Source organism: Stegodyphus dumicola, chromosome 12 (genome assembly GCF_044657685.1).
Source record: "Stegodyphus dumicola isolate Sdum_Otavi_A_Nest chromosome 12, ASM4465768v1".
Classification (NCBI taxonomy): domain Eukaryota; kingdom Metazoa; phylum Arthropoda; class Arachnida; order Araneae; family Eresidae; genus Stegodyphus; species Stegodyphus dumicola.
Genome location: NC_140779.1, coordinates 19,466,904 through 19,492,298, shown reverse-complemented (window position 1 = coordinate 19,492,298; position 25,395 = coordinate 19,466,904). Strand labels below are relative to the sequence as shown.

The 25,395-nt window shown below is 33.7% G+C and overlaps 1 protein-coding gene across 1 annotated transcript in view; it reads right to left on the bottom strand.

The window, feature by feature from the left end:
• Positions 1–25,395, bottom strand: part of LOC118179507 (neprilysin-1-like) — a 402,935-nt gene that overhangs the window by 70,514 nt on the left and 307,026 nt on the right. Inside the window, exon 9 of the mRNA XM_085827523.1 lies at positions 7,205–7,341. Within this exon, the coding sequence (XP_085683649.1) occupies positions 7,205–7,341 (137 nt within the window). The remainder of the gene's footprint in view (positions 1–7,204; positions 7,342–25,395) is intronic.

Genomic DNA, 25,395 nt, shown 5'->3' with positions numbered 1-25,395 from the left:
GAAGATACTTGCTTGGTGAATACTGAAATCGCGAAATTAGCCAATATATTATAAAATACTGTTGCCAATTTGCAGAACATGTATTAGGTTAGGTTGGTATACTTCTTAAAAAGTAAGAGGCAATGAAAATATTAGATAAATTTAACCAAATTTCACACTATGTAGTCGTTTCTGGAGAATGCAATGCAATGCATACTTGCCAACCTATGACACTCAAAAATCAGGAGATTTTTTTTAAAGAAATCAGGAGATTTTTCACAATGTTAAAAAGCCTTTTTAAATGATAAAAATATAGTTTTCAATAATGAATTAACTTTAAATGGTAACTAATTCTTAAATGCAAGCAACACAAAAATACCTTACACATAAAAAACATTTTATTACTTGCATCGTTTAAGAGAACAAAAAGACACTTTAACCAGTTTTCGTACAAATGTTATAAACAGTGGCAGATTTTGCTTTCTTTAAGAAAGAAACTTCATAATTTTGTTCACAGCAATTGCCACGTAGGCCTGCTTTCGTTAATAAAAGTTTTCCTAATGTGTCATCACTAATATTAGATCTAAATTTAGTCCTCGTTTTCGCAAACACACTGAAACTCCTCTCACACTCTGCATTACTATGGGGAACAGTCAAGATGGCCAACATAATTCTAGATAGTTCACTATATTTTACAATTCCATCAGCACCTTTCAGTTTTGCAATTAAACTCCACTGGGTGTCAATCCTAGCTGATTTTATAACTTCATCCAAGTTTTCTAATTGTAAACTGCTGTTATGCAGCTGTTGGAACTGTTTCAATTTTTCCTTCCTTTTAGAACTCCTTCTAAGATAATAATAAATATCAACAATGTGTTCATCCACATTTATAAGTTTTAATAATTAGATGTGCAAAGCCTGTTGAATGTCCTTCTAAAGTGGGGACAGAAAGTAAACTTCACTCCATTTCTGAAAACTCTGGATTAAAAAAAAAGAAACAACAATTGGATACAGTTTTGAATCGGTATTATTGCTTCCATCCCTAAAGAGGCAGAACAGAGCTGTTTTAACGCAATCAATAACTAAAGATTTATTTTTCAAAACCCATTTATTTAACAATTTACCTATTTTGGACCTTACACTTGAGTATTTCTTAGCGATTTGGCTATCGGGAAACAATTTTCTAAATAAAGCTGCAGCGTGATCCGATGCATTCAGTGGCAGGTTGTGCTCGAGGAAAAAGGCAGAGAACAGACATTCTGCATTAATAACTTTTTGGTCCTTTGTTTCCGAAGAAAAATTTAATTTTTTGTTTTTTTCAAAACAACTCATGTTGTCCTTGTGTTTTTGTGTACACACATGATTGAGAACATCCGCCCTTCCACCATGCGAAATCGAAAAATCGCAATGACAGACGGTACACATCGCAAATTTATTACATTTCCTTGCGGAAATAATGGAAGGAAAGTCAACTGTGTACTATTTTTGAAACGTACAGGAGTATTTCACCTTTCTCACAGACATAAGATGATAATTTCTAAAACTCTTTCCCAGAGGCACGTGTAATCACACAACTCAGAACAAGATGAACAAAATAACTAAAGAACATCCAAATAACAGCCTTGAGCTTGCTTTGTGCTAATTGGCTAATATATTCCAGATGACACGCAGTGGAGCTTGATGCCCATTGGAGAACGATGTTTCTGGACACATATGCTCTCACTCACAAAGCAGAAATTCTCATCTGATTCGCAAGGTTTTGTTTTAGGTATAATCTAGAGAAAATTCAATTGCTTTCAGACGTCAAAAATCCCCCCTTTTTTTGTTCATATAACAAAGTATTAAGCCAAGTTCCATAAAAATCGTGAGAATAAAAAAAAGTCGGGAGAAATATATTGTAAATCGGGTTGGCGGGAGAGCGGTCGAAAATCGGGAGTCTCCCGCCTAAATCTGGAGAGTTGGCAACTCTGGCAATGGAATCTCTTGTGTCTCAATGGAATCTTTCTGTTGTCTAAATGTGACAGTTTTATCCATTAACTCAGAAGAGGGATCTTCGTTCTGGTGTTCCTTGACTGGGTCAAGTTAGCTGCTATTTGCAGAAGGAACTAATTGAATCCAAAATGTTGCGTTACTGTTCTGTAGCTACAATGGTCTCTTTGTCTTGAACATATAGCATTGCAATATGTGGCATATTTATTTTACAGAAGCCAAGATACGTATCAACAGATTTTAGAATCTGAAGCCAACTTTAAAACTGCTCCGCTATAAATACATTTTTATCATTTCTATTTTGATATTTGATGCCTATTATCTTAATTTTGATTGTCATAACACTTTTCACTTAAGGCGAGTTTCTCACTCATCTGATAGTTCTGGAGGCAGAATTAACTACAACGTCAACTCAGTAAACATTCAACCAATTTCGATTTTTACCGCCAAAACTAGAAGCCAAAATAGGACTGTACAGAACAATTAGGGGATCTTTACCATTTTGAAATCAGCAAAACCAGCCACTGGTATAAGATTTAAATGTTTTTAACCATACAGGTGTATAGCAATCGCAGTTGCGTTATTATGTTTCTGAATTCTTGCAGAAAAATGTCTTTTGACTGAGCATTTTCCTGCAGCGTTGCTTTTGCTCATGGAGTACTCTGAGTAGCTTATGCTTTTGACCGGCTTGTTTCATTTAAATAAATCAGTGTAATCAACAATGAGAGTAAATGGTAAACTCTGGCTTTAACACCATCTATTTTTTAAAGATGAAGAATGCATTTTCTGAAATACCTGTTATTTAAATTTCTTTCCATTGGAGCCTTAGCACTCGCTTTAGAACCCCTCCATATTCATGAATTTTTAAAAGCTTTAAATGGGACGTAATAAACATTTTGCAGTGACAAATAACAGGATAAGAACAAAATTATACATTTAGCAACAAAATGGAAAATGCTATGGCATTAATTTGATTGTGAAATGTAACATGGAAACTAGGACAACTGTCCAAACAGGAGAATTAAATTTAAATTTAACCCATTCGTAATAAAATGTTCCCATCTTATTTCCTACAAGATTTTATTCAAATTTTACCGTATTTGGAAACGAAATGATTTACTTTAAAATGTATAATGGAATTGTGTTTTTAAAAAACGGTTATTACTACAGTTTAAATTTAGTACTAGTTGAATTATGAACATGAAAGAAGTATCTTATCATTCGCGACCTATAAATGGTTCGTAAAGTTTATTAAACAATGACAAAATTTTTAAAAACAGATGAATATTCTTAGTTAAAATATTTGACATTTGTTCAATAATTTGTTTTTAGCTACCTTATCAGTTGACGAATTTTGAAAAAATAGCAGTGACTCACATAGGGCCTCACACGATCAACGTCCCGCATAACGAACGTGCACACGGACCGAAAAATGTCCCGTGTAACGAACTCGATCTTATATTGAAAACCTTACGTGAATACCTTTACGCATTTTTAAAATGTCAAAAGAGGAACTAAATTTTCTTTAGTTGCAGTTTAGGCAGTAGAGAATGGAATGCATTTTCAGGAATTATGCAGACCAATAAACGTCCGAATCAGTCTATAGGTCAAATTGTGACTCACCCGTAAAGAATACATTATTCTGTTTTTTTATGGAGTCAACGTGAGGTGATCTCAGAGCCAGTTTAAGGGGCCCTTTTTTATGTCTCACTCTGATGTAAACAGCTGGTTGTCTTATGCAATAACTGTGTAGCATTTTCAGGCACACAAGTTCCAAGGGAGGCAAACGAATAATATGATTTCGCGTCCCGGACTCTTTGACAGGTCCACAATTCACCTACTGAAAGCTCACTTACTGACGCCTGTTACAGCTCACCTATTGAAGCACTCCCTTTTCTGGTAGGATTTGTGGGCTAGCAAAGCTTAAAGATCATCAAGCTTTCTCGAACATCGCATAGGCTTGGTTCTCCAAGTCAGAGCAATGGATTAAAATGATTTTCTCTAACACACCACTAAGAGTGTGGAGCTTGAGAGCTGAAGATAGCTGGATAGTTAAATTTGCTACTTGCTGAACAAGTATATCAGCTCCCTTATGTGTCCATGAATTAATTGGGTTATAGGCATCATCGCACTGTCATAGGTCTACGCCTAAACAAAGATAAAGCAAGCATACGTTGTAGGGTCATTGGACTATTTTAAAGTAAGGGACATGAAAATGAGCAATGCCCTCGCTGGGACTCGAAACTGGACCTCTCGAATACTCGCCGAATGTGCTACCGTTACACCACGAAGGCATACTGGAAGGAGCGAGAAAATATAGCTTATAACCTAATTAAACATATTTGTTTAAAAAGTGATCTTGAATGATGTTACGGATGTAAGCAGAAATCTGCAGGACTGAGACACTTCAAACGCCTTGTTCGAACGTTTCTGCTTTCAGAAAATTTGAATTTTTAAAGCTAACCAAATGTCGTTAATCATTAAATGCCAAAGAGTTATTAAAATACATAATATCCTTTTCATTATATGCCATATTAATTGATTAATTGCAGTTAATTTGAAACCGAAAAATTCTGATAAAGGTGTTTTTCGTCCAAATAAACTGAATAACATACTCGAAAATTACTGAACAAAATAATTTAATGGTAATTTTACCATTTAATAATCTATAATATTAATAATTAATATTTTAATGATATTTTTAATAATTTGCATGCTAAAAGCTTTGTTATTATTTGTTATATTAAATAATTATTATTAATCTGTGTTTAATGGATTTGAATAAAAACTTTACTACATGAGATTCTGGATAACAAAAATAAATATACTTGTTTCCTTATTTAATTAATTGAATGATATAGTGATACAGAATTATTTGTTACTGCATTAGGAAGTATATTAAAATATCAAACTAATATGCCATTTAATAGAAAGTGACTACCTACAGCCTCCAGCAAAACTTTACATGCGTCAGAGGAAGGAGAGAGAGTACAAGCATGTGCGTCTTCTCCCATGTGACTAACACATTCATAAAGCTTTTACTTCCTTCCTGAGATGCTGTTTTGTGACGCATGTGCTGTTCCAATAATAACGGCAGCATGCCTTTATGCATTCTATATATAATACAAAAATTTTAACAGACAGAAATTTCCATCATACATATTCTTGGACTTTGTACATGGCTTTAACTGAAATCTTTCTCGACATTCGCAAATGAAGGGGCGAATAGCGAATAGATTTTGAGCTATATTCATGTCTAAGTGTTAAGCAACATACTAAAAAAGGGGGAATAAGAAGAAAAATATTTATATGAATACATTAAAATAATTATAGATTAAGAGGTACAAGGCACCAGGCTGAAGATTGCAAAGGGAGTTGCTATGGCAGTACAAAAGGTTTTCAGTAAAAATCTCTCAATTCGAACTGTGATCTATGTTGGAAAGCATGTCCTGACAGAGATGATTCTTGTTAAGAATAAGCATTAGTAGCATTAGTAGGGCATCTTTGTCCTTTTCCGGAGCAGACATGTTTTTAGCTTGTTCTGTACATGTTCGATGAAATTAAAATCTCGATGACCAATCAAAATAATGCTCCCAATAAGTGATGAGTGCGATCCCTGAGAACTTGCACATTATTATCTATAACAATGACATCAAGACTGCAAAAAATGGACAAACATATTGAACAAGGATGCACCGTGCTGCAGCCACAGATAGACTGGTAATGCGAGGGATCAGTGAGACAGTTGACATCAATCTATGTTCACACCATCAACTACCACTATTGTATGCGTGCGCATTTCGCAGATGTTATTGAGTAAATAGCATTTTCAGGAATTATGCAGACCAATAAACGTCCGAATCAGTCTGTAGGTCAAATTGTGACTCACCCGTAAAGAATACATTATCTGTTTTTTATGGAGTCCGCGTGGGGTGATCTCAGAACCAGCTTAAGGGGCCCTTTTTTATGTCTCACTTTGATGTAAACAGCTGGTTGTCTTATGCAATAACTGTGTAGCAGTTTCAGGCATACAAGTTCCAGGGATGGGCAAACAAATAATATGATTTCGCGTCCCGGACTCTTTGACAGGTCCACAATTCACCTACTGAAGGCTCACTTACTGAAGTCTGTTACAGCTCACCTATTGAAGCACTCCCTTTCTGGTAGGATTTGTGGGCTTGCAAAGCTCAAAGATCATCAAGCTTTCTCGAACATCGCATAGCCCGGATTCTCTAAGTCAGAGCAATGGATTAAAAGGATTTCCTCTAACACACCACTAAGAGTGTGGAGCTTGTGAGCTGAAGATAGATGGATAGTTAAATTTGCTACTTACTGAACAGGTATTATCAGCTCCCTTATGTGTCCATGAATTAATTGGGTTATAGGCATCATCGCACTGTCATAGGTTACAGCAGTCCAGGTTCGTGTATTTTATATTTTCAGAGTCGAGAATGTCAGGGTACAGATCTCAGCCAATATAATAAACGGTTTCGGGCAGGACACAGGCTGCAAATGTCAAAACAACTGAATACAAGGGATTCACTACAAGGAATTTGGGCTACTTTCGAATGTCTTTGGCCCATTTCCACAAGTTATATTATACTTCCCGTTTTCTAGCAATATTTAGACGATGTGGCCTATCCATTTTCCAAACTTTGGCTACTTCGATTTTCCTCCTGAAGTATGTGATGTAGCGGTAAGTGGTTTCTTTCGCAAAACAAGCCGTTTGTGTATCTAATATGGTTTATGTGAAATCGTCACTTACTCACACGCGTACCTTTATTAGTCATCTTGCATACAACTGACGCTATTCGAGACCACTGTCGTTGTATACATTTTGTACGCTGCATGCATATCAATAAGTTCGTATGCATTTCGTACGCTGTATACACGCTTTTCGTATGCAGTTCACCACTGGCTGTTTGTTCGTGGTATCTGCTACTGTCCCCTAATCGAGATCTCTGCATCTAAATATTGTAGCCTACATGTTGCTTCTTTCGCCAAACTCCAGTCTTTCAGTTTATTGATGAATCTTTTGAAACCAAGAAGTAAGAATTATGCATTTATTGGATATATTAGACATAAAAGATTAATAAATTGGAATTCTTTTGCACAAGATTTCTTAAATTGCATTTAAACATTAGGAGAAACAGGGACATTTAAAGTATTTTATTACTTATGTTACCTAGAAAATTATTTCTTTAGAATTAGCATAACTCATTTCAACTTTTTATACCTGGGGGACGTTTTGTTGAGCAGATCCACAAGGTGACGTAGGTATTTTTCGCAATGCACTACAATATTCAGGTCCACTTGATCAGCAGAAATCCCGCTGTAATCGAATATATAGTCCGTCAGGATTCCCCACTTTATCTGGAATAAAAAAATATGTATTAAAGTTTAGAATGGCCGTTAAATGAGAGAAAAGACAATTCAATGGGTAAACATTTTATTTTCTTGAAGATTTAGTCATGTGTTAAATTTCTTATTAAAAATATAGTGTATGTTGATATTTTTTATAAACAGATATTTTTGTTAAACGTAGTTTTGCTTAGCACTGTAAAATTAATTGTGATGATCTATTCTTTATATAATTAAAGCGCCATTACATATACCACGAAAGAACGTACAAACTTCGAAAACCGAAAGTCGCGAATATGAAAACATAAGCCGGATGGTCACACATTTACTTCGTTTTAGAATTAAGAGCAAGTACATCACAAACTCCAGTTGTTTTATTTTATGAAATTATGTTTCGCGTAAAATAAACAACCCGCTGATCATGTTGAAGAATAAGTGCAATCTCACAACTAAAGGCGACTAATAAGGAATGATTCGAATACTGAACTTCAAACTGGCTGAAAAAAATTGAAAAAATCAGATGTGGGCACCACATGAATTCCATATACGGAATATTAAATTATACGCATTTTTCCTGCATTTCATTTACACGTATTTCCTCGAATTTCATTAGAGAGATTTCATTCAATTAATTCAGTTCTCACTTCGTGGCTAGGCAAAAATACGTAAAACCTCAATATCTTCATTAAAAATTGAAAAATATAGAAAACACATAAAACAACAAATACAGTTAAGACAATTAGAAAAAACAATTTTTACAATTAAAATTACAGTTTCTACTCCAAAACAAGCAATTCAGCCAGCTTGAAGGCAGAATTTTCGGTGCACAAAACTAAACGTTTTCGTTTGGTTCCACTCGCAAAAAGACACTGAAGGTGCAGAAACTTAATTCAGCGTTCTATTAAGTTTCAAATATAAAATAAATTAGGCTTAGCGGCACTTAAACAACTTTAAAACTGTTGATAATTCTAAAAATATTGCATAAAGATTAACGAAAGGCATAAAAACCTTAACCGGAATATAAGAACAACATAATTCAATCATTTTTAAAGCAGAAAATGCGCAATTTACCCACATATAAGGAAAAAAAATTGAGCTCACTGACCCGAATAACAGAGTGAGTATATATATATTTATATATGTTTGGTGCGGCCGACTGCAACCAAAGTAGAAGGTACACAACTACATGCTACAACCGTCCTACATGCGTAATTTCAACGCTCTGAGGTTACTTGTTTTTGAGTTATGCGAGATTTATACATACATACGTACGTACGTACAGACGTCATGAAAAAAATCTCTTCTGAATCCATTTTAAATGCTTTTTGAAACCCGTTTTGGGAAAAAGAGTCCACTATTTTGTCCTTGCGTACAGATATGCAAAAACAAAAAAACAAAAAATGCATTTGATAGTAGTCAAAATTTCTATTTTCGTTGATATATCATACCGGAAAATTTTCGCGATTGTAATACTTCCTTTACTTTATACAAGGAAGGAAAAATATTTTCGGATTACTAAATTGTATAGTATATTCTTCCATTGCATGACAGATATCGAACAAGTTGAAAAAACCAGAAGTTCACTTTTAAACAAACTTTGTTGATTTTTCACACTACACCTCATTGCTCTAGTTCTGCGTGCGAAAGGGCCAAATGAATGATACAAATAAAGGGAACAACGAACTCGATAAACTGGTATAATTAATAATACGATAACAAAGATTTTATGAGGAGGAAACCTTCCTGGAAAATACTGAAAACTCTAAATAGAAGAAATTACACGTATATATGTGACTATCTAGGCAAGATGATCTTATAACGAAGACTGTGGGGTGGAATATATTAGCCGGGTTCTTTGGAGCCCGTAGTAGTAGAATTGCTATATCTCGTTTTTTGCTCTATTACCCAATTTACTTTATCAAGTTTCAGTAGTTCTCTAACTGAATCTATGGTTGAGAGGCAGGATAGGATGAGGCAAAATGGTACTAGTCTTTAAAATGTTAAGTGCAAATTATCTAATGAGATTCTAAATGTAGAATTCTTTTGCTTCATCCGATGTAAAATGATTTTAGAAGAACAAATTTACATCAACAAGAGATTGAAGTGATGGATAATATACAGGAGGAGTTACTAACCGTTAGATGCGATATTTAAAAGCTTTCACTCAAGTTCGTATTCAATCAATGTTAATTTTTCAGTTAATATTTCGATCAAGGTTATCTGAATTTGTAAAGGTATACTATATACCGGGTGATCAAAAAGTCAGTATAAATTTGAAAACTTAATAAATCACGGAATAATGTAGATAGAGAGGTAAAAATTGACACACATACTTAGAATGACATGGGGTTTTATTAGAAAAGCAATAATCTGATCAGAAAAGCAATAATTAGCATAACAAATTAAGACAAAAAGATGATGTTCTTTACTGGAAATGCTGAATATGTTCACCATCATTCCTCAACAATAGTTGTAGTCGAGGAATAATGTCGTGAACAGCACTGTAAAGCATGTCCGGTGTTATGGTGAGGCGTTGGCGTCGGATGTTGTCTTTCAGCATCCCTAGAGATGTCGGTCGATCACGATACACTTGCGACTTCAGGTAACCCCAAAGCCAATAATCGCACGGACTGAGGTCTGGGGACCTGGGAGGCCAAGCATGACGAAAGTGGTGGCTGAGCACACGATCATCACCAAACGACGCGCGCAAGAGATCTTTCACGCGTCTAGCAATATGGGGTGGAGCGCCATCCTGCATAAAAATCGTACGTTCCAGCAGGTGTTTATCAGCCAGGCTGGGGACGATGCGATTCTGTAACATATCGGCGTACCTCTCACCCGTCACGGTAGCAGTTACAAAACCAGAATCACGCATTTCCTCGAAGAAAAAAGGCCCGATAACAGTAAACTTTTTTTTTGGGTTCTAATAAAACCCCATGTCATTCTAAGTATGTGTGTCAATTTTTACCTCTCTATCTACATTATTCCGTGATTTATTAAGTTTTCAAATTTATACTGACTTTTTGATCACCCGGTATAAAATCGAAAATTCTCTGTATGACCTAGAGAAATCAGAATAGAGGTACCAAATATTAGGTTGAAAACTAAATTTTAACTTATTTTAGAAATATCTATATATTTTTGCATTGTAAATTATACATCAGTAAAAATGCACCCATTTTGTTCCAAAGTATGCATAAAGTGTTGCAAATGTTTTCTTACTCATTTTAAGTTATGACTTGCGGTTAGTCTAAAACATCGCATCATCTTCCGCTCCCTTCCTCTGCTGGTTTGACGTGATTCTGATATATCCAGTCACAGTGAAGTATAATTAATCGCGTTAAAAAAGTGAAGCCGATATATGTATATACAATTTAAGATTTATATATATATATATGTCATAATAAAATCACAAGAAAAAGCCGGAGTAGTGTCGATGCGTAGTTCTCCTATATTGAAGAGGAAGTAATCTGATTGCGTCGTAAGCTAATGTGTTGACTTCGTAAAAAAAACTTGGCAGTAGAAGCGATTTTAATTCCATTTTTAAAAATATCATTACATATATATGTAATAATAAAAGAAAAGGAAATGACGGAACACTGTAGATGCGTGATTAGACCCATATTGAAGAAGATTTTGATTGCGTAGTATGCTAGTAATGCTAACTTGGTAACATCTAAAGAACTTGGCAGTCGAGGCAGTTTTAATTCCATTTTTATTTCTAATTGATATTTGTGGCCACAATCACTTGGCACTCTAGTCGTGCCTTTCCACAGAAGATTTACATTTTAGATATTGCTGAGATAGAAAGCAAGCCAGCGAAATTACATCTTAGCAGAGTAGAGGACAAAAGCTGAAGTGCGTAGTTATGCAAGATGGAGGCACGCGAAGAGAAAAGTTTTGGTTTACAATTCGATATTGGTCGTCAAGAGGCATCTGGTATTAACGGTTACGTAAGATCGCATGATTAATTTGAATGACGCAATGCAGATAAGTTATTACGATTTTAGAATAGAGAGGAAGAATTAATGTTTATAGTTATATTATAATTCTGATTCATACATTTTTATCTTACATATTTCCCCCCTTCAAAAAGAAAAAGGCGTAGCGACAGAGAAGCCTTTTTAAAGAAAAAGAGTTAAAGCACTAGCAAATGAAAAAACATAAAAATAAATAAATCATAAAATTTTTGTCCTGTAAAGTATAATTTACAAATATCAATTTTTTAAAATAAATTTTTAATTTTTAGAGTCCTATTGAATTTTTCAGCATTTCAGTCCAAAAGTCTTTTTGTTTGAGAGTTCACATAATCATAATTCTTCAGGGAAAGTTCTTGTTATCGCAGAATATCACAAAATAAACTTTTACATAATCATTACTTATAATTAAATGTAATCCACATAAATACTTATGATACTTATTTCTATACTGATAAATTATAATTTAACATCATAAATAATAGGATTAAGATTTTCAGTATTTATGGTTTCACCGTTATCATCTTTCATTTACAATTCCTGATTTTACCAAACTGGAGGGCCTCGCAATACTTCTAAATAAACATATCCATTAATAGGGCTGTCCTCTTGAGCTAACCAGTGTGTTCTCTGCACTAGTGGCCCAGGGTGCCTAGACAGTTACTTGAAAAGACCTCCGTTCCTTGCATTAAGGTAACTGGCCTTTGAGAACTGCACTAATACATTCAATAATAAAAAATATAATAATAATAATAATAATATAAAAAATTTACATGCATTCATAAAATGAGAGCCTCCAACATTATCTTGCATGAAGAGGGTAAAAGGAACAACTGTACAGAGGTAATAACAGGCCTCTGTTGAAGGAACCAGTACTCCCTCGACATACACTATACTTAACATACAATCACCCATAAATTTAACATGCATTTACCATAATTTCATATTACGTATCTGTAATAATTTTACTTATTTTTAACATCTTTATTTTTAGAATATTTATAAAATTCGTATTCAAAATTCTCAACAAAATTTCAAAAACATAAAACTGTACTAATTTCACTCATTTTTAACATCTTTATTTTTAGAATAATTATAAAATTCGTATTCAAAATTCTCAACAAAATTTCAAAAACATAAAAACTTATCTAATATCCTTCCCTATGAATAATTTAAATAGCTTAAAATTCGTTACTTAATTTGGTCACACATAATTATGAGAAATTAGAAAAATTAATGAACAAGAATTTCAGATTTTCTCAAAACAATTTGCAGAAATTTTAACCAAAGTTAAATGAAAACAATAGAATCCGCAACATATTAAATAATTTAGTTCCTGAGTTAGAGTCACACGAATGTAACAATTTTTGAGCTGTTGAAAAACGGAAGTGCAAATAATTTTCTGTCGCACATACTTGCAAACACTAACTCGGATCGACCTTGAACCCACTGTAATGCTTAATTCCTAAACGGTAATTCACTGATGATTTCTTTTTCACTAGGCATTCGAACTTCTCAATTTATCGAGAGATTACTTTCAATCTGTAATCACTACGCGTGATTATTTTTTTGAAGCACTTGCAAAACACCACAGCAGAAGAATGATCTGTTATTTTTTTACACACTGAAAAAACAAACTTGATGATTCACTTCTTTCACATTATCTTGGATTTATCACAAAACGATGATTTGAAGAGCTGAATTAAATTTTCCATTGAGGTTTCAGGCTGAAGGAAATTGTCCTACCGGCTTAATTGTCATAATAAAAGCAAAGGAAATAACGGAGCAGTGTAGATGCGTGCTTAGATCCATATTGAAGAATTTTGATTGCGTAGTATTTAAAGAACTTGGCAGTCGAGGCAGTTTTAATTCCATTTTTATTTCCAATTGATATTTGTGGCCACAATCACTTGGCACTCTAGTCGTGCCTTTCCACAGAAGATTTACATTTTTGATATTGTTGAGATAGAAAGCAAGCCAGCGAAATTACATCTTAGCAGAGCAGAGGGCAAAAGCTGAAGTGCGTAGTTATGCAAGATGGAGGCACGCGAAGAGAAAAGTTTTGGTTTACAATTCGGTATTGGTCGTCAAGAGGCATCTGGTATTAACGGTTACGTAAGATTGCATGATTAATTTGAATGACGCAATGCAGATAAGTTATTACGATTTTAGAATAGAGAGGAAGAATCACTTGGCACTCTAGTCGTGCCTTTCCACAGAATATTTATAGTTATATTATAATTTATAGTTATATTATAATTCTGATTCATACATTTTTATCTTACATATATATTTAAACAAATTAAAATTTAATTTTTAACAAATACGTATAAAATTAAAAAAAGCAAATTTAAATCCTAAAAAAAGAAAAAAAGCCAAAATAATTTTTAAAAAAATGTGCAAACATATAAAAGATTTAATAACTAATCTACAATATCATTTAAATTCAGAAGCATAAGCAAATCAAGTGCAAAATCAATCCATGAAAATAAATTTACTAATTTAATAAATTAAAATTAAATTAAACATTTTTTTAAAAATGCATATGTGAATGACCGTTGAGTAGGCAGGTGACATACTTATCAAGGGGAAGTTGCCTCCAAACCTAACTCTCCAATCATTCAATTCGTGTTTCGTCATTCATGCAGGCAAGGGTAAAAGTCAAAACCAAAAGTAATTTCAATAAAGTGGTTCTCTTAGAAATTAACATTTAAGAATTAAAGTTCAAAAAGGAAAATACTAATGAAGTCTTTTGAGAAACAAGTAAAGTCAAGAATAAAACGTTTTTTAAAAAAATAAATTAAAAAAAAATTTTTTTTTATAAAAAATAATAAAATAATAAAATAATCTAGAAACCAATGTATTTTAGAAACCCTTGTCTACAGAAACCTCTCCTATACGAATATGCATATCAATAAAAAGAAACTAAAAAAGAACTAGACATAATCCATATAAACCAATAAGAAACAAAAAGAACTAATTATAATTTTTAAAAAACAAATATATATTTAAAAATATAATTTCATATTTAGAAAATAGTTAGATACTACATAAAAAATTTTAAAAAATACTTAAAGCAAGTAAATAGTAAGTTTTAATTCTAACTTACCTACTATATGAGTGTTGGGGTCTGCAAAAGTGTTGTAAAAGAGAAGTAAGTGTGTTCTTCAAATTATATAGAAGGCGCTTATGTAGGTAAAGTTGAGTGTCAAGCTGCTATCTTTGTTATAGTAAAAAAAATTTTTTAAACATTAATATTAAAAATTAAATTAAATCATATTAAAAATTAAAAATCCTAAAGGTAGTAATTATCAATTTTTTAGGGAGTTAAGAACTGAGCCAATCAAGAGATGTAAGTTTGCTTGAAGGAAAATAAAGTGGTATTGTGAATAAAATGTAAACTGTTTGTAATGTGAAATGTGTGTTCTGTTGAAAAAGTGTGTAAAAATTGTAAAAAAAAAAAAAAAAAAAAAAAAAAAAAAAAAAAAAAACTTTAAGTGAAAATTTTTTTTTGTGTGAAAATTGCAAAAAATTAAAGTAATTAAGAAAACTGAAATGTTTTAATATTAAAGTTTTAAAGTAAAATTTACCAAAATTTTTTGAAAAGAAGTCCTTAAAAAACCTAAAAAATTCCAGAAATTTCTCAAAAATTACTTTAGGAAGTTAATTAAACTTAAATTTAATGAAAGAAAATATTAAAAGTTTAATGAACTTGATTTCAATTGGTATATCAAAACTTAACTAAAGTATGGAAAGTAATGGCTAAAGTATGGAAAATTAGAAGAAGAAGATTAAAATCTTCACTCAATTCGGGCTATAATTGAGACTTTTGAAAAGAGTTGGCCCTTTATTAGTAAAAGGAAAGAATCCAGTATTGATTAAATATACATATTTACAAAATATTTACAGTAAAAATTTACAATAATTTCTCTACTCTTTTATATCCTTCATTACCCTCCAGCTAAGGTTTAAGGTAATGTTATCATATCCAAAAGAGCCAAAAATTATAAAGTCAAGTCAAGGCCTGCCTTTTTAATATATAAATTATATATATATATATATATATGTGTGTGTGTGTGTGGTGATTTAATGCGTAGGAGGAATCCGATACTTTTAACAGTTTTCGGTTGAGACATACCGGCATATGGCTGATGGTTAAGGCATACCGATGAAGATAACAAAACTAGATTTTTATAAATCACCAATCTTTATTTTCGCACATATCAACTCCTTTCTTAGTATATGAGATTTTTTTAGATCATAAGCAATTACAATATTTTTGATATGCAAGTTATATCATCTTAGAATAAAAACAAAGGAGGGCATAGCAACATAGAGATGTTTGCATGGCGGATGCTAAGGAAAGGATTGATGTAGTTATTGCGGCAAGAAAATTTATACTAAGTCTGATGCATAAGTACAGCTAATCTGTGAAATTTTAGGTTTTAATTCCATTTTTCAAGCAGCGTTATATGATATGGAAGGATGTCGAATTTGGGAGAATAAATGAATTTAGGAGGAGACCACCAAATCTAGAATAGTTAACTGAGGTCGCCAATTATTCATAATGTAGCCATTATATTTTGTTATATCTTACATATATATATATTAAATATTGTTAAAATTGATATAGAAATACCAAATCTGAATAATCGTAATAAAATTTATATGAGAATTAAATAAAGAGTAAAATGTATTAAAATTTGTTTGGAATTATGGTAAATGAATGTTATAATTATCAATAATTGTATGTTAAATGTAATTGATGTTAAGGGAGTACTGGTTCAGAAACAGAGGCCTGTTTTACCTCTGCATAATTGTTCCTTTTACCCTCCTCATAAAATAACTTTGAAGGCTCTCACTTCATTTAATTTTTTATATAGGATTTTTATTCTTTCGTATATTGGAGTGTAATGATTTTTTTTAAATAAAATGGAACGTTTTAATGCAGTTCTCAAAGGCCAGTTGCCTTTAAACAAGAAACGGAAGCCTTTATAAGTAACTGCCACAGCAACCCTTAAACACTCATAAGTCAGTTTTAAATGGTTATGCCCAAATAGCTGGATATGTTTGTACTTTGAGAAAGCTGTGGGGTCTTCCAGTTTGTGTAAAATAAGAAAATTGTAAAATTTAATAATAAAAGTAACAACCATTATTTCAATAATGGTTGTTACTTTTATTATTAAATTTTAACTAATGTTAAAATAATACCTATAAATGTAAAAATTAGTATGGTGTAAAATTTTAAGATTTATGATTATTCGTAATAATTAATGGGTACATAAATTTTTTATAATTGTGATATTGTGTGTAAAAAGTTTGGAAATCCTGTCTGAAGTATCAAAATTGTGATGTTAATGTTCCAGAAGCAACAACGTTTTATAAATTGGATTCAAATCTTAACAGAGCTTTAAAAAGTACTTCAAACATGTGCAATTGTTTTAAAAGAATACAGTGCTTAAAATTATTACTTTACGTATTGTAAATTTTTAATTGTTCAAAAGTTAATTTTATGTTTTGTATTTTCAAAATTATATTTCTCTCATTTTGCTCCTCTAGTGCTTTTTCTCTCAAAAAGGCTTCTCTATCACTCCACTTTTTTCTCTTTGAAAGGGAGGAATGTGTAAAATGAAAAATATGAAAGCAAACTTCTAATTTTAATTGGCTATAAACGCTTTTTATTAGTCCAAAGGGATTTCAGTCCCGAAGGACTATTGCTTTCGTTTTGCGATTTTGCGTCGGACTTATAAACGTCGGTTCACTTTTCAAACTGTTGCCACAAAATGTTAGAGTCCTGCATTATATTTGAAGAAATTAAATAATGAAAAATCTGCATAAATGATTGTCTATTTCTCGCATTGTGATAAAACAATGGTACATAGAGCCATCGAATTTTGAATGACGAAATCCTACTGCGAATATGGGCATCTGAAATCCCAAATTTGGAATTTGTTTTATTATAGATTTTATATTTTGTAAACCTTTAACGAATTTTTGATTTACAAACTCAATGCTTTAAAAGCGAGAAATGGCAACGTTATATAGAAAAAAAAATACTTTTATCTCCAGCTCGCGAGACTGTGTATATCGGAAAATCTATAGATATGCTTAATTTAACATTATTTTGCGATATTGCTCTTGAACTGAATTTTATGGTTTAAGTGCAAAGAACATGATATTTAATAAATAAAGGTAACACTCAAAACGTTAAAAAAAAAAAACGCCTCTTTGGACGTAATTTAAAATCTGAAAAAATTTCAGATTTTTTTTTTTTTTAATTTTTTTTAAATTTATTTAATTTGGGGACTTCATCTCTCTACCTTAAAAATAACGCCTTAATTCTAAACTGCGTAATTCAAATTAATCATGCAGTCTTACGTAACGCTTAGTGCAGATATCTCTTGCCCAATCAAAGTAATTGTAAACTAAAATCTTTTGACTCCCTGCATTCTTCCTCTGCATTACTACTTCGACACCCTCCCTCTTTTCGCTTACGCTTTCATCCTGTCAAGACGCTGCTGCAATGATCGCTTCTATCGCCATAGTATCAAAATTGTAAAGTTTCTGGAAATAGGCGCGATCTGAGTGCCAAGTGATTTGTGGTCATAAATATGAATTTAAATTAATATGGAATTTAATCCGGTTCAACTGCTTCTTCAAAATGGATGGACATTCTAAGCATCAAGTATCTACGCCATCAGTATTTCTACTCTTCCAAGTCATAAAGTTCCTAGATCAGTGCTTCCAGAATTTTGCTATTATTACATAGATATATTCTAATTAAAAGTAATTATGAGTAAATTAAAAAGCCTATAATTTGCGCTGAAGCTGCAAAGTAATAAACCGATAATTTCTAATTATAAAAAATTTTATATACCATCTTCAAGCAACAGAAAGGTAATTAAAACCATGAATTATTAGAAGAAAAAAAAATTATTAGACAATTTTTCAGTTAGTATTTTAAATTGATATTTCCTAACCCTCTATTGCTTTAAAAACATAAAAGTCTGTAAACAAAAATCATTAAACGCAAAAATATCAAAATCAAAAGTAAAAATTTTAAGTATTGAAAAAGTAACTATTGTCATTGACCACGGATTAATTGACTTGTCAAGGGGAACAAACTAATCTACTTTCAATTAACAGCAACTTAATTTATACCGTTGCGCGCCTCTAACTAGCACGCAACCAAGAGGTGACTGTGAGAGCTTGTATAAACCACAGAGTCTTATAAAGGGTTTAAGTCCCTTTTTATTCAACGTACTAATTTACAATTGCGTCCTCTTGACGCTTACAAACTTTGCCAACTAGGCAGTCAAAATAAAATAATAACCTGAAAAGAAAATAAAGACAAGATTCTAACTACGAGGCTCTCTAAAATAACTAACTCACCGCGTTTTACAAATACCGCAGCTAATTCAGCAGACTTGAAGCTCACTGGAACAATTGCAACTACTTCCCGCCAAGCACATAGGCCGCAACGCGGGGTTCTTTAATTCTCGATTTCTACCTCCGCGCTCGCGAAGTAAGAATAACTCTCTCACCGAACTTGTTTCCTTCTATTTAAATCATACTACTTCCGCTGATAATTTGAATGCTTGCGCGTTCTACTCAAATTTACATATTCTGGAATTGGCAGTTCCAGGGGAAAGTAAGGCTTGACAGGAAAGATAGTTTAAACTTAAAATAAATGTTAGTTAAAATAAATATAAACCCTACATTTGCCGCTGCCAGAAATTGGAAAACTTGGAAGCAGGTCCTACAAACGACCTGTTGTAAGTTTCTCTAATTCTGAACTAATTGGCGAGAACCTAGTTTACACAAAAAAATTCTTATGTAACAAATTGTATTCTGTTGCTCGTTTTAACTCTCTCTTCTTACAGCAAATTTTCCTGGACTTCATCAATCAATCTTGGTCTTTCCTTCCAGCATCTGGAAGGAATAAGTATCAGTATCTTTCTACATACATTATAATTTACACTTTCTTGACACAATAAATTTTTGTTTTTAACGATTCGTTTTTCTTAGTTATTGCTTACTTCACATTCATTCAATTTTTCAAGCATTAATTTAACTTTACCCTGGCTCTCCACCGTGTGTGGTGTCAAACGGGAATATTCGTGTTTTAGTCTTACAACACTTCCCCTAACCACCATGATTTGTTAGAATTCAACAACCAAATATACACACCTTACTCGACATTCTACAACTCAATGAGCTACTTTAATATTCTTAAAAATTCAAATGTAGGTGGAGAACCCTACAAAACACATTCATTCTAGCTTCCCCCTCATTCATCTTTAAACATGCAGGCTTTCGCTCTAAAGCATGACTTTACAGTTTAATACTTAAATTTTGACTTCATTGCTTTTAAGCATTCACTTTTAGCATCTACAATTTTATGCTTCTAGACTAAATTCTACTTTTACATAACATGCAAGTATTTACATACATTTACAAAAGTTTAATACATATGCTTTTTACAATTTACCATAAAATGAATAAGAGAAAATAAATTTTTACTTTACTCATACTTCGCCAAGCTGGCGGTACTGGAACTAAAATTCTTATTAGTACAAGAATACGAAGTTATTTTTATCTCCGGCCAAATTTTGGCTTTAACATAACAGAATTAGTCTTTCGACCAACAGAAAATGCTTGTTTTTAGCTTTTACACTTAAAGAAAATAATACTTTTGCCTTAGCTAATAAAGTAAAACAAAACTAAGTCTCAACCGAGACATATTGACTTTCGTCAAAACATAGAACTTCGTACTTATGCATAAAATTTCGGAACAAAAGAGAAAAAAAAATTATAGAAGGTTTTAACTTATCTTTGAGTTTTCGATGCTTGAAACTCCGTCATCCGTTTTTGACAAAATTGATCCCAAGTTAGAGGTGTCATGGATGTCAATCTTCTCCTTGTTGATCTCCAATTGTCGTCACCGTTGTTCTTTCTTTTGCGTCCTCTACATGCTGGCCTCTTGACGGAGTAATCGTCTGGTTGTTGTCCTTTGCGTTTCTGCCTGGGACGGCTGGTCTTGACGTCCTCCGGTCTGGAGTCCTTGAATTTCTTCTGTTCCTCGTATTTCTCTGCCTCCTGTTGGCGTTTCAGTTTCCGGAACGGCGGCCTTGCTGGCACCTGACTCTGTGGCCGTGTGCGCGTTCTCCTTGATGTGTAATTTCTCCTGCCATCTTTTGTAGGTGGTGTTTTCGTCTTTACCACGGTTTCTTTACCCGGTTCATCTGTATTTTTGTTTTTCTTAAACGCCGGAGTTTGAAACTCATTTTTCTTTTTGATACCGACGTCCGGGTTGTAGAAGTGCTAGGTCTCTCTTCAGTTCTCTGTTTCTTGGGTGGTGGAATAGTTGTTGCAGTCTCTGGCCCTTCTATTTCGTTTAGACTTGAGTCCTGCAAGAAACTTTTAAGGATTTCAAAATCATTTAGATTATAGTATTTTTTCACCTCGTCGGGACTTGCTTTACAGATTTCCCCTCTCTCGTTTTTAAGATATAAGACTACTCCTTTGATTTCCTGAATTACATAGGGGCCTTCAAACTTTGGAGCCAGCTTTGCCATAAAATTGTCTGGGGCACTTGATAAAGAAAATTTCCGTTTCAATACTTTATCACCAACTTTAAAATCTGCTTCACGGCGTTTTTTATCATAATAAATTTTCTGCCTATTTCTTGCCGTATCCGAGGTTTTAAGCGCCTGATCAATTAGTTTTTGCACGTCCTTTTGTCTAAATTCCTGCTCTCTTTGTTGCACAAAGAATAATTTATCTAAAGGCGTAATTAACTTTCTGCCTAAAAATAATTCTACTGGAGTTTTTCCCGTAGTATCATGATGTGCCGTTCTTAAAGCATAAGCTAATTCATTTATGTAGCCATCCCAGCGCTTGTGATGTGTGCTAACGTAACTGCGAATTATTTTTACAATGTTTTTATTAACTCTTTCTGCTATGTTAGCCTGTGGTCTATACGGAACCATTTTGATATGGCGTATATCAAGTCCATTGCATATGTTTTCAAATATTTGACTAATGAATTGTTTTCCGTTATCGCTAATGACTTTTATCGGTGCACCGTATTTTAAATTGTATCTGTGTAAGAATGCATCTGCGACTGTTTTGGCTGACGCGCGTTTAAGTGGAACAATTTCTATCCATTTTGAAAAATGATCTACTACTACTAAAAGAAAACGATTTTTATTTAACTCACTCTGGGGGAAGGGACCAAGGAGACCTATGCCTAAAATTTCATTCGGAAATGTAGCGCGAATGCTATTTAAGTACCCGGCCGGGCTGTAATTAATATCATTTATTAACTGACATTGATTACAGGACCTGACATACGCCGTTACTATTTTGTATAATTGCGGGAAATATACCGCCTCGCGTACCCTTTTTAAAGTCTTTCTGACCCCGAGGTGGCCCGCTGTTTTTTTTTCGTGCAACTCCTTCAAAATGCTTAATCGAAGCGAGGCTGGGATGACTGGCTTATACTCAAGATTTTTGTTCGTTGTTTTCGTATAGAATAATAAATTATCTATTATTTCATAGTTTTTTGCTCTATTTCTTATCGCATCGATATCTGTATGCTCAAAGCCTTCGGGGTCTTTCAAATAAGCATAGATATTTCCAAATTCAGGATCAGCTTTCAGTTCAGTAATAACCGTATCTCTAGAATCTAAAATTTTTGAAGTCAACACAGCGCATTTAAGTTCATTACCTTCATCGTCCAGTTTTATACGAGAAAGTGCGTCAGCTACATTGTTTTCCTTACCCGGTTTATATTTTATTGTGATATTATATTCTTGGAGTTTTAAAGCCCATCTTATTAACCTGGGCGTTAGGTTTTTTCCCGAGTAAAGTCTACCAACAGCCGCATGATCCGAAAAGACTGTTACTGGCGATTTGCCGAAATAAACTCGAAATTTGTGTACAGCCATTAATACGGCTAATGTTTCTCTTTCTGTAGCTGTATAATTCCTTTGTGTTTGATTCAATGTTTTACTAAAAAAATGCCAGCGGATGGTTATTTTGCATAAGAACCGCACCCACCGCATAGTCTGATGCATCTGCCGCAATTTCCAGGTTTTCGTCCCCCTCAGGGAATTTTAAAACAGGGGCATTAATAAGGGCTTCTTTTAATCTTTCAAAAGCCGTGTTAGCTTCCGCTGTGCACGTAAATTTACTCTTTTTTCTTTTGATTACTAAGAGTGGTTCAACAATATTAGCGAAATCTTTTATGAAAGATCGATAGTAAGAACATAGTCCAAGGAAAGACGAAAGTTTCTTGGCGGTGTTAGGCGGTGGGAAATTCTTAATAGCTTTTATTTTTGAATCTTGCGTTTCTATACCCTTTTGCGAAATTTTATAACCGAGATATTTAAGTTCTTTAGTTGCGAACTTGCATTTTGAGGCGTTAATTGTAAGACCGGCCTCTTTTAATAATTTAAAAACTTGTTCGAGGTCACTAATGTGTTGTTCCAACGTACTACTCGTTATAATTATATCATCTAGATAAATTAAAGTTGATTTTCCTAGGACAGGCTTTAGAACAATGTCCATAGCTCTCTGGAATGTTGATGGGGCCCCACACAACCCAAAAGGCATGCGTAAAAATGCATAAGTGCCCGATTTTGTTATAAACGCGGTTTTATGTATATCTTCGGGTCTCATAGCTATTTGATAGTAGCCAGACGTTAAGTCCAAAGTAGACATATATCTCGTCGATTTGATCTGTCTAATGATCTCGTCTATAACCGGCAAAGGGTAAACTGGAAATTTTGTTATGCTCTTTAGTTTTCTATAATCGATAGCAAACCTCCAATTTCTTTTATCCGAAGGAGGAAACTCGTTCTTTTTCCTACATAGTACGACTGGACTCGCGTATTCACTATTTATGGGCGTTATTATTTTATTCTTTAACATCTCCTGAATATGTTCTTCGATGATTACGTCTTTTTGTTTGTCATAGCGGTAAGGTTTAGTCCTACAAGGTTTTTCGGCATTTAATTGAATCTTGTGAGTCACGATCTGACAGTTTCCCGGTTTTTCTGAAAACAAATGAGAAAAATTACTCACCACTTGCTGTATTGCTTTACTTTCCTGGTCATTCAAATGGCTAAGGTCCAATTCAGGTGTCTCCACCGGTTCCACCACCCTCTGGTCCATCTCCAGCACCACGGAACTATCTTGAAAATTTAATTTGGCCCTCGCGGCCCTTAAAAAGTCCATACCTAAAATAAGAGAGTGTTGGAGGTGTTTCACCACAAAAATTAATACTTTGAGATTTTCCTCTTTTACCTGTATGTTTAATGATACTTTCCCGATGCAGTGACATGTTTTTCCTTGCGCCGCTATAATTTCCGTATTTCTGGTTTTAAAGAGTCGTATCCTAAAAAAATTCTTTTTGAACAACTTTTCACTCATGAAATTTCCTTCTGCCCCTGTATCGATGAGGGCTTCTACTGGTACATCGCCAACCAGGACTTGTATAATTGGTAGCTGTGAGTTTTTTACGATGACTGTATTTAGATGTCTATTTGAGGGTTTTTCTAAAACTTCCGGGGTCTGGACCCTCCCTTTCACAGGCCCCTCTAGTCGTTTAAAGCTTTCCTTTCAATCTGTGTCTTCTGGGTACGCGGATGCTTATTTTCAAATTTCCTTTTTGGGCCTTGACCTTCGAGTTTCGATGCGTTAGCTTGATAGTTCTTTCCCCCATATGAGCGATTTCCATTTCTTGTTTCCTCCTTCCTTCTGGTACTTTGAGAATATGTTTCCCCTCTCGCTCTTTCCGCGATTCTGCGATTTTGAAACTTCACCGCCAATTCGAAAAGTTCCTGCAATGTGGTTGGGTTTCTAATTTCAAAGTAGTCTTGGACAGCGGGTAACAATCTTGGTAATATTATTTCAATAATCTCCGCATCGGGTTTCTTGCCATACAGCATATCCGTTAGCTTGATTTTTCGTAAAATAAAGTCCGTCAATTCTGCTGTATCCCGTTGATAGAAACTATATAGTTCGGCTTGCAGCCGTGCGCGATCTTTCACTATGGGGAAGGCCTTTACTAACGATTTTTTGAAATTTTCAAATGTATACGTCGGGCTTCCAAATTCACCTAGAAGAAATTTGCCTATATTTTACCACCATAGCGCAGCCTGTCCTCTTAGTGCTGATGTGGCGATGGCAACTTTTTGTCTTTCAGACACAGGGTAGAGCTGAAAGTGGTTTTCTATACCTTCGAGAAATACCGCCACCGAATTTTTTCCGTCGAAATAGACGTTTGGCTTGATTGATGCTCTCAAAGTCTGGACCAGGTATCCAAATCCTTCTAACTGCGTTGTCATTTCTTGGTGTTGTCCAGCGGCTTCCATCCAGTTTTCGGCCATTTCAGTTCGATAAGTGTTCGGGCGCCAATATAACGTTGCGCGCCTCTAACTAGCACGCAACCAAGAGGTGACTGTGAAAGCTTGTATAAACCACAGAGTCTTATAAAGGGTTTAAGTCCCTTTTTATTCAACGTACTAATTTACAATTGCGTCCTCTTGACGCTTACAAATTTTGCCAACTAGGCAGTCAAAATAAAATAATAACCTGAAAAGAAAATAAAGACAAGATTCTAACTACGAGGCTCTCTAAAATAACTAACTCACCGCGTTTTACAAATACCGCAGCTAATTCAGCAGACTTGAAGCTCACTGGAACAATTGCAACTACTTCCAAGCACATAGGCCGCAACGCGGGGTTCTTTAATTCTCGATTTCTACCTCCGCGCTCGCGAAGTAAGAATAACTCTCTCACCGAACTTGTTTCCTTCTATTTAAATCATACTACTTCCGCTGATAATTTGAATGCTTGCGCGTTCTACTCAAATTTACATATTCTGGCATTGGCAGTTCCAGGGGAAAGTAAGGCTTGACAGGAAAGATAGTTTAAACTTAAAATAAATGTTAGTTAAAATAAATATAAACCCAAAAATTAAGTAAGAGTGTTTCGTCTTTCTTCCAAGTAAGAGCCAAATTATTATTCTGCTAGAGTCTAATTATACGTCACGAACAATATTCAATCAATAGAAAGATAC